Raw genomic sequence first — 11,020 nt, 5'->3', positions numbered from 1 at the left:
TCACAAGTCTGTTTATGAGAATAAAGTATAAATATATGTGAGTGGAAAATGAACTATTCTTTTGAGTAACAATATAAATACATGTATGAAGTGTAGCAGCCCACAGTTTAAGTGCAGATGTGTCCTTAGAGGAAATCAGAGTATTAATCCAACCCAGTGTGTCGTGTTAGTCCGACGGGGACGGAAAGTTTACATGAGACGTTAATGAAGAAACAGAAAAACTCGTCTGATAGGAACAGGTCTTCACATGACTGCTAGCGCATGCGCAGTCCCGGGGTTGTAAGTGGAACTCGTGAATAATCTGGCATTTTTTCTTTCTGCTCATCTGAGCCACAGAGTCTCACTGTTGCTCCTGCAGTTCCACAGACAGCGCCACAGACAGACTGAGCCACAGACAGACAGCACCACAGACAGACCCGCAGACACACGGACTGAGCTCCACTGGGCTGCGGTCATGAGCTTCTTCGGCTTCGGTCAGAGTGCGGACATCGACATAGTTCTGAACGACGCCGAGACGAGAAAGAAAGCGGAGCACAAGAGCGAGGACGGCAGGAAGGACAAGTATTTCCTCTTCTTCGACGGAGAGACGGTGTCGGGGAAAGTCAACGTGACGCTCAAGTACCCCGGAAAGAGGCTGGAGCACAACGGCATCAAGATCGAGTTCGTGGGGCAGATAGGTGAGCGGCGGCGGCCCTGAGCTGCTACAAGTAGCCGAGGAGTGACAGGGGGTTCCGGGCAGCTAGCTACAGGCTACATGCTCACTGTGTGTACTTTACTTCATTAGTGTTAATGTGTCACCTCAGCCGGGACAACAACACACCCTGTTTGAACCAGTGTCCGTTTGAACCGGGGTCTCGTGACACGCGTAGGTGCGAGCTAACGTCAGCTGACGCCGCAGCCATTGGCCAGCTGCCCCATTGACCTTTGACCCCAGGGGTTTAACGTGTTGATGCGTTGTGTCAAATGGCAGCTGCCACTTCTCTCTCTAACAAACACAAAAGCACAGATGTTCCACAGTTAGCTACAGGTGGACCAGGCAAGTAGCGTCTGTGCTAGTGCTAACACACTGAACCTGAAGAATACAAGTCAAAGGAGTTGCAGGGTTCTCACAAGAAACCAGCCTGTGAGGAGCTGACGTTTCTAATACAACTATTTAACCCACTACATTTATCTGGTAGCTACAGTAACCTGTCATTTTCTTAGTAAAACTAGTAAATTAGGATCATATTCTGTAAAGGTAATGTACTCAATAAATATCAGAACTAGAATGTCACATAGCGCCGCCAAGGCCCAACTGTCTTCTTATGAAACCATGAATATATTCAATCGATCCAGAGTTTTCTTTGTTTTTTTAATGCAATCTCACAAATAAACCAACCAGCAAACAAAGGGACAGAGTTGAAAACACTGACTTCTATATGGAAGTAAAGTTCTCTTTTGCAAACGACAAAAACATTGGGCAGTGGCACTTTGATGGTTATGCAGTGCAGACTTTATTTCACAAGTTGACTTAAAGGATCAGTGTGTAGAATTTAGTGACCTAGTGGTGAAGCTGCATGTTGCAGCTGAATGCCCCTCACCTCACCCTCCTCTTCCAAACATGAAAAATAACCTGTGGAAACCTTCAGTTGTCATAAAAACTCAAAAGGTATTTAGTTTGTCCAGTTTGCACTACTGTAAAAAACATGGAAGCCTCCGTACAGAGGACCCACTCCTGATGATAATACAAAGTATTTAAATATAAAGGGCCCATTCTAGTGTAAAGAAAACAACAATTCATACAATTTAGATGAAACACACTAGTGAAAACATCACTAGAATCATTTTATATTCAATTTCTGCCAATAGATCACTTTCAACTAAATCTCAGACACTGGAAATGTAACTTATATTATGATCTCATAAACAATAAAACTCATTGTAGCAGAGTAAACTGAGCCACATCAAACAAAATAGTTAAAGTATCCTCCACCTAGAATAGCTGCTGTGTACATGTCAATGTGTTACTATCGATATGAGCAAATAAAAACATTTTGAAATAAGAAGAAATTAAAATCCTCACAGATATAATGACACCATGAAAGATGAAGGTTGTTAAACAAATATCAGTGAAGCAGAAGGTTGATTAAACAATGTATGAAGATCTTTTAGTTGAATATGATGTAACAGCTATTGTTTCACCTTTTTACTGTCATCTGCTTCCTTCTTAATTTGAGGAGGTGATTTATTATCATACCTGTTTAAATGTTGTAAAAGTAGCCAGGAGAATATCCATGTAAAATCTCATAAGCAATATTTAGATGAACGTGCCATGTTTGGGCGTTTAGAGTGAAAGTTGAAGAAGTGACACTGGCCAACTTGCCTCACAGCAGGAGGTCCATTCTTTTTATAAGCTGCAGAGTCAAAATAAGTGGATCAGCTGGAGATTAACTATGTATGGACCTCAGCGCCTGATGTTTTATATCCTTATAGAATAAGAGAACTTCCTATGAGGTACATGTCATCAGTCCGATGTCACATGTCAGAAATCTGCAACCAAGTTTTATTAATGTTTTTCCGTGGAAAGTCATCATCCTGCTTGATTAAGAAAAGATTCAGTGAAGTGACAGTTTCTTTGCATCATTTTAATGCTGCACTAGTTTAAGTTTGTTAATTCTTTATGAAAATGCAGTCTTAATAGTTGAGCTTTTTTTCTGTCCTTGCCAGACACTTTGCCCACGAATGCATCCTGAGTGTTGCAGCACTTCCTGTTCCCCTTTTTCTTCTCACCAGCGTCTCTCTCCAAATGATACAGCATATAATAGTATAATATTATGTAGTAGTGAAGTACTGCAGTGGATTTAGGCCTGGTCACTGAATAACAGTCCATTATCTCAATGATGTTTCAGACTAAAGCAGATGGAGGCATTGGACATCAACAGTAGTCAAGATTAAGCTATTACACTCATCAGATCTAATCGGCTGTCAGCTTTTAAGGAAAATTCTGCACAAATGTCTGTAAAATCTGTCAAACCTGTAAAACTGCTGCCCTGAGCTGTGTGATGATATTACTGTCTTTTCCAGAGCTGTACTATGACAGAGGAAACCACCACGAGTTTGTGTCCCTTGTGAAAGACTTGGCTCGGCCAGGGGAGCTCACGCAGTCGCAGACGTTTGACTTCGAGTTCACACATGTGGAGAAACCCTACGAGTCATACACCGGTCAAAACGTCAAACTACGGTGAGCACAGTGTGCTTAAATTATTAGTTAACATGCTAATGCCATCATTAGCTTATTATTATACCAGTGGTAAAGTTAGCATGCAACATGCTAAAATGCTTAACATCAACATGTTAAAAAAATTGCTTGACATTTTGGGAATAACTGTATGTTCACAAGCTCCTCAGGAGGTCCCAGATCTTTGCTCTGACTTTGATGTGTTCAAGTGTTTGAAATGTGGAAAAATCATGGATGTTAAATAATATTATTATTATATAGTTATATTTATGTGTTTAGAGCATTTAAACAACACCATGACATATCTGTCCAAAATTTGCATGATAATGAGGAGCAAAGGAATATAGATTATTTAAGGTACATTTAATACAAACTCTATAATTGGCCAAGAAGTGGTGTTCGGTGCTTGTGAGAGATGGACATCTATTTACAAGTGACAAAAGTGTAACATTTGATAAGTTTACATTAAAAGATTATATTTAGAGCTAATTATATTAATTAGTTTATAATTGATGACATCATCAACTTGTGTGCCACAATTGCATATGTTCCAAGCTGTTGTTCTGAGATGGCGTTCACGTGAATTTTTGCAATTGGGAACACATTTTTCCAATTTCCAAATCTAACACCACATGAATGCACAATTAGACCTTTTTTGCCTTCTTGCTCAGACTTAGATGTGAAGAATAATACATATATCTCATATTCTCATACTTTTACTGTTCAGAAATAAAATAAATACTGGTGTGTATTGAGGAGTACGACCTCACCCGTTTCTCTATGACTTCAGTGTTACAGTCTGGCTTCACTGACATATAATGACTCATGAGCTAACTCTGCTTTTACTTCCAGCTACTTCCTGAGAGCGACTGTCAGCCGCAGACTTAATGACATCAGCAAAGAGCTGGACATTGTGGTTCACACACTCAGCACCTACCCTGAGCTCAACTCCTCCATCAAGATGGAAGTGGGCATCGAGGACTGTCTCCACATAGAGTTTGAATACAATAAATCAAAGTATGATTTCATTATACAATAAACCACCAAACTAACTCATTTTTTCTAAGTTAACTCTTAGAGAGTGAGACAAGAGTTTGGTTTGACAGATTATGACGTATGTTTGCAGGTATCACCTAAAAGATGTGATTGTGGGCAAGATTTACTTTCTGCTGGTGAGGATTAAGATCAGACACATGGAGATTGATATCATCAAGCGGGAGACAACTGGCACAGGACCCAATGTCTACCACGAGAACGACACCATGGCAAAGTATGAAATCATGGATGGTGCCCCAGTCAGAGGTAAGGACATTACTGTCTGGTGGGTAATCAGCTGCTACTGTGGGTTCCTGTTGTGATGTTGTTACCTGTTATTTGATTATTAATCCTGCTCCCGACCTCCTGTGCTGCAGGAGAGTCCATCCCCATCAGACTGTTTCTGGCGGGCTACGAGATGACGCCCACCATGAGGGACGTTAACAAGAAGTACTCTGTGCGGTACTACCTCAACCTGGTGCTCATTGATGAGGAGGAGAGACGCTATTTCAAACAGCAGGTACACACACACTTGATTTATCGATCAACAGAAAATAAATTGGCGGCCATTTTGCTAACCAATTTATCACTCATGCCAAAGCTTTTCCTGTATGCTTTCTGCTTCATGTAATTTTTATTGAATGGAGATGTTTTTGTGAAAAATATGAAATTATTGCCAATTTAAAATAACGCCGCCACCAGCATCTGAGCCCCTGTTCAGACCTGGTGTTGACATCTTTCCTGAGGGATCTGATCACAAGTGAACAGCGTTAAGTATTTGCGTTCACACCTGGCATTTAAATGCATCCTGAATGTGTCTCTTGTGACTTGTGACTTGTGATCAGATCTCAACAAATAAAGCTGTATTTACCAATTTGTCATATGATGCTTTATTGTTATGTATATAGTGTGTATATCGAATGTGAGAGCGAGCGAGCACATTTAGAAATGTCAGTGAATGAATGCATGCATGCAGCTATTAAGAAAGATTTATCCAATTTAAGAAAAGGGTCCTTATGTGGTTGTCAGTGTTGATATTGTGGTTACAATCAAGTCAACACATTAACACTGAGAACCTAACAATATGTTTAATCTGTAGCGGGTCAGAGATGTCAGCTGAGGAGATGGTCCTTCATATTTGGTCCGGTACGCATTTGTGTTTACACAGTGACACTAATTAAGACGTTCTATTCCTCCTGTTTTGAGTGGGCTGCCAAGTTAGCCTGCTGCTGGCTCAAGCTTCACAGTTGATATACGGACAAAAGTATGGTATTGGTGGCTGTGGCTCTGGAGTAGAGCGGGTCCTCCACTCATCAGAAGTTTGGCGGCTCAATCCCTGTCTCCCCCATTCCTCGTGCCGAAGTGACCTTGGGCAAGATACCAAACCCCCTTCCTTCCCCTAATGTATGATACAGAGAGTGCTGCACATAAATGCACTGTATAAATGTGTGTGTGAATGGGTGAGGCCAAACTGGTGTGTAAAGCACTTTGAGTCGTCATTAAGATAATGACATCTTGATAGAAATACTGACATGCCATTGATCTCCTGCTTTAACTCTTGGCAAGAAAGTAAAGAAGTGTTTTCCCCAATATGTTAAACTTGGGCTGGATCAGAGCAGCTCTCATTGGGCTCTGAATTGCTGACAATTATTTTGACCTTCTGTAGAGTAATCAATCTAATTTAATCAGCAGAATAATATCATTAAAGTAATCATTGGTTGCTGGGTCATTATAGTTGCTGGCAGCTCTCTGACAGGATATAAGGTACCTCATTCCTTAAAATTGACCTAAATTTCTTAAACAATTTATTTATAGTGGGAGTCAGAAGATTTTGTATAGCATTTCCACAGGAGGAACTTTCCCCAGGGTTTAGGAACATTTGCAGCGGCATGCGTTTCCACTGCAGCGACGAGGATCCATATTAAGTCCTGGGGAGAAAAAAACTCCCCTCTCAGGGGGTGGTATTGCTAAACACGTCTGGTTGGTCGACTGCTCCTGCTACATTCAGCCTGTCGATCGCTGCAATAGACCGTGAAATCCTTTGTTTCCTTGTTTTTCCTCTCTATGGTGAAATAGTGTGAAAAGGAGAAGAGAAAAAAATTATGAAACAAACAGATATACAAAGACAAAAGTGACATAGAAGATAGACATAACAGGCATATATACAGATAGCAATAACATAAAGCAGTTACATTGTTGAATACTGTGATATTTAAAAAGTCAAGCATTTTGTGTGCACTGAATTTGCTGTGTTATTTGTACTTGTCTCTTTTCTGATTAACAGCAGCACATTGTTTACCGAATAATTACTGAGTGTGTGGCTGCCCGCTATTTTCATTTGTCCTGCCACAGTTTCATCATGATCTGAACACTTCTCATAATAACATTAAAGATCTTTATGTCAAAAACCCCGGCATAGTAATATGCAACAGCCCGAGTTTAATTTAGACTATCTATTATTCAGAAATCTGATATTTGCTCTTTGTATGTCATTGATGTTGTGTTGTAACGTTGCAGGAGATCACTCTGTGGAGGAAAGGTGACATTGTGAGGAAGAGTATGTCTCACCAAGCGGCCATCGCCTCGCAGCGCTTCGAGGGCTCCTCCAATCCAGAGAAGTCTCAGGCCAAGAGCTACGAAGAGGAGGACAGCTAAACACCAGCATGCACTTCACCCGCCGCCTAGTGAGTGTCTGAGTGAACACAGTGCAGAAGCCGTCAGCGGAGTCTGATTGTGAATATCATGTTTGCATCAAGATAGAATGCACTGCAGTGTTTTTCAGAGCGTATGTGTGTGTGTGAGAGAACGAGGTTTTGAAATATGTGTGTTTGTCACGGGAACAAACAGTGAGATCCGGCTAAAGCTGTAGTTGCAAATAATTTCAAGTGTTTGTTTTAACCATCTTGGGAGTACCAGCAGGGTGGAGTTTACCACATAAAGACTTCTGTCATTAAACACTAGACAGTTTAAATTAACTTAAAGTGCTTACTTAATTTTTTGGGTGTTTATTATACAGTTATTGATCGGGATAAATATCACCTATTAGAGACACTTAAATATAATTTGCAGAAACTGTTTGATACTTTTAATTCTCGTGTGTAGGAATGTCGAGACTGGCGGGGAGCCACCTCGATTGTTTTTCTAACGCAAGCTTTCCTTCCCACTGCTTACTTGGCGGGATGATTGCGCTGTGCAGAACCTGTAGTCAAACTGAAGATTTATAAAAAAGAAATTGGTAAATAGTTGATCTAATAATACATTTCTGTATGTCTCCTCACTAGAATGTGAAAAAAGTAATTAATTTAAGATTGTTTTCCTGCCGTGTGCTTTGCTGAGTAACAGCTCCTCTCATTTGGTTTTAATTAAAAAGTTCATAGAATTTGCTTCCTCATAAGAAAAAAAACTAATACCTTTTTCGTATTTGTATAGGAAAATGCTTCAATTATTTTCATACATTCCAGGACTCATCAGAAACAGTCATGTCGAAAGAGTATTTATTTTTTATTAAAAGCCCATTGTAATAAATGATGCATCAGTTAGTTGTGGATCAGTTTCAGGTGGAGCCATTGCTGCTTCTAAAAAAGTGTGGCACTTGTGAGTGATGCTGAATCTTTTCATCCATCATGGTTTCAGTTCCTGATCACTTTTCTGATTTGCACTATAATCTCATTATGGTTTTTTTTTGTCTTTGCTCTCTGCGCTGCTTATGAACTGACTGGACTTGTGACAGGGTCAAGAATAATAGTAAAAGACAGACTTCACTTTCCCAGAGCTACACCTCAAATCTGATGTAGACAGTATTAGAGCTGTGCACAGGGACAAAGCCGACACAGATGTTGGTGAGTCCTGACTGCCTGTAGGTGAGTTAGCTTTGTGCCTAAGGGTTTATTGCCAAAACGTTTCTGTGCAATACCAGAGATTGACGAGCTGCAAAGTTAAAACTGAGTTAATTGCAAAGATGGTTTCTAATCATTTAATTTTGGAAAAGTGAATGTATGGGTAAGGCTGCTCAGTCATATTGAGAATAACTAGTTCTATAAACTACATTTCAGAAATGGACGAATCCCAAACTGTTTTTAAAACCGTAATAATTCAGTTTTTCCTGCGATTGTCAGGCAGAGAAGATAATGGACTTCCTGCGCCATTACTTCCTTTTTATTTTGTTTCCTTTTTAAAAATAGATTTTTCCATTCTGAAAAACAGCAAGAGCGCAGAAGTGAATATTAAGTCTGAAGCACTGAAACAGAGCCCAACTCTCAGCTTGTTGTCCTTACATTGCCCTATAGCCTATGGCCTTTTGCTCGAAAACCTTCTGCTGTGCACCTGCAAAATCTATCACTGTGTATCATATTATATACCCATACTTTTTCTTTTGCAAAAGGTCTGATTTTTAGTGTGCTGTTGTGCTAAAACATGTCCACTGTCACCAGACTGCTGTTTAAGGAACTGGTAAAAAATGAGGAACACCAGCCTGAGGTGTTGATCTGAGCCAACAGGATGTTATTATTCAGATGTATGCAGCTTGACTGAGGAGGTTTTCTTTGAAATCTTATTGATAGTGGTAGAAATCACTGTCATGTACTCCACTCTGCATGATCTGGTAAAACTCTAAGAGACTGTATTAAAAATGATTGGGCTGGGGAGGGGAGCTGAACCTTAACTTTGACGTATTTTTATTTCCTTCTCTGGGTTATCAGAGTTTTCTTTAAAATATTAATTAGCCCTTTTAAATGGCAACACCAAATTATTCAAAATAACCCTAATTTCAATCTTAAAGAAGGAGTTGGTAAATTCTTTCTAAAACTCGTCTTATCTTATTTGTTGAAATCCTCTTCGCATCTCGATGACATCCATGGAAAAGTCGGCTTTTGGCAGTTGTCAGGCAGACTAGATGGCTGATAGGAAGGGGAGGGATGTATCTGTTGCATATTTTCAATGTGTAGCCTGCTCCTCTAGGGTTAGGGTTAGCATTAATCTGAAAATGCTGCAGTCAATCTTTACAAAGTATCAACAACACGGAGTACTTAAGGTGCTTCCCGCTGTGTTAATACCAGTGTCACTGAATCAGGGAACAGGAGGCAATTACCAGTTTTAGGCAACCCAACCTGTCCTACAACTAGAAGAACAGGCTGGGTTGTGAAGAACATGCATTATATTATACCTGAACTAAAAATTCCTTTATGTGACGAGCTCACCCTTTAGACAGAAATACGATTTATCAATATCCACATCCTTGAGGTAATGTTTGTTGTGATTTGGCACTATACAAATACATTTGAATTGAGTCTCCTGTTTCTCAAGAATGACATATTGGTCCTACTAAACTACTGCTAAACTTCAAACTTGTATAAAGAAGCAAAGGTTAATAGGCAAAAGTAATCTCAAGAACAGAGAGTACTTCCTAAGTACCTACTAAATAACAGAAAGTTCAAACTTGAATAGAGAGACATGACAAACTACTAATATCAGTCTTTTGAATCTATAAAATCAATAAAAAGGGGGGGCCCACAAAATTCAAAGACTCTACCTGATCTATCAAAAATTGTGACCCCCTCCTTCCAGCTCTGTAACTTTCATATAGTCTCTAAATTTAGCAGAATGTATTCTCCATTATTTCCCTGCCTAATTCAGTGTACTTCATTTTGCTGCTTGCTTCCACTGATCCAACACTGAAATCTGTTAAAGAAAAGCAAGAAACTTTCAAGAAACCTAAAGCAGATCTTTTTTTTTTCTTTTATCAATGTGTCTTGTTATTTTATTTTCTGCCAGTACTGATACAAACTTGCCGTAGCTAAACTAACCCAGATTGTAATAGAGACGAAAATGATGTTAAAATGGAAAAGAGTAATGAATTGTACAGTGTACTATAAATGCACAATATAAATTAAACCTCCTTTTTTATTTTCTTGTCATATTTTATCTTCCTGCCGATAATTGTTGATTTGAATCATTTTACATTCCTGTTTTACTTTGCATTAAAAGGGAGTATGCGAACAACACTTCTTCTCTGTGTAAATCATTTGTGCAAACTGAAGTTCCAGCATGCATGTCCTCTTCCTAGACCAGCTGATGAACACATGTTGTTTCAGTCCCTCCTATCCCGACCTCCCTTCTCTCTTACTTACATGGATGGTGTTGTATTTATTGTTTTTTTTGCATTTTTCACCATGAATCAAAAATTCACTGCGTGTGTAGTCCTTCTGAAAGTGACGTCAAGTGTTTTGAAACATTGCTGAGAGTTCTGTTTTGCATCCTGGATCATGGTGGTCTCCAGTTAATGTCTCATAGATGACCAGAGCAAATCCCCTGTCTAACAGTCGCTGTGTGTAGCACATGTCGTCACTAGGGGGCAGGTTTGGATCAGATTTCTGTGTGAACCAGATTTCTTGATGGCAAATCACAAACTAATTGGTATAACTTAGATCCATTGTTAAATGACATGACTATGAGCATCACTGATCATGAGTTAAGAGCGGTTGTCTAGACATTAGCGCCAAATGATAACCTGCAGTTATTAGAGCTGTCACTCCACATCTGTATTTAGGTCTTAAAGAAAATCCCAGTGTAGATCAGCCCTGCAAAGCTTCAAAGTGAAGGGGGGTTTTTTTGCGTAAAAAAAAAAAAGAAACGTGTCACTCCTGAGACAAATCTCTTGTCTTTATGTGGAGCGCAGACAGTTAAAACTGCTCCAACTGAATCATTTATCATCTTAAACAGGGAGTGAAGCTCCAGCAGCTAAATACATTAAGTAGGGATTATATTGTGGTG

The 11,020-nt window shown here is 39.6% G+C and overlaps 1 protein-coding gene across 1 annotated transcript; it reads left to right on the top strand.

Moving 5' to 3' along the window:
• Window positions 1-282: 282 nt before the first annotated feature.
• On the top strand, window positions 283-10,251 carry vps26bl (vacuolar protein sorting 26 homolog B, like). Its single transcript, XM_061085275.1, has 6 exons — window positions 283-677; window positions 3,064-3,220; window positions 4,070-4,234; window positions 4,344-4,519; window positions 4,630-4,772; window positions 6,770-10,251. Exons 1-6 carry the CDS (start codon window positions 455-457, stop codon window positions 6,905-6,907), a joined length of 1,002 nt encoding a protein of 333 aa, XP_060941258.1. The 5' UTR covers window positions 283-454; the 3' UTR covers window positions 6,908-10,251.
• Window positions 10,252-11,020: the final 769 nt, after the last annotated feature.

The sequence above is a fragment of the Limanda limanda genome, chromosome 14, assembly GCF_963576545.1.
Source record: "Limanda limanda chromosome 14, fLimLim1.1, whole genome shotgun sequence".
Lineage (NCBI taxonomy): Eukaryota > Metazoa > Chordata > Actinopteri > Pleuronectiformes > Pleuronectidae > Limanda > Limanda limanda.
The sequence above is the reverse complement of the archived record's forward strand: the minus strand, read 5'-3'. Positions and strand labels throughout refer to the sequence as shown.

Bases quoted from the DNA above. Each gene is read 5' to 3' on its own strand.
- vps26bl (XM_061085275.1), top strand. From the start codon at position 455: ATGAGCTTCTTCGGCTTCGGTCAGAGTGCGGACATCGACATAGTTCTG. The intron at 3,221-4,069 runs GTGAGCACAGTG...TTTTACTTCCAG, and splicing joins GGTCAAAACGTCAAACTACG to CTACTTCCTGAGAGCGACTG. The intron at 4,520-4,629 runs GTAAGGACATTA...CCTGTGCTGCAG, and splicing joins GGATGGTGCCCCAGTCAGAG to GAGAGTCCATCCCCATCAGA.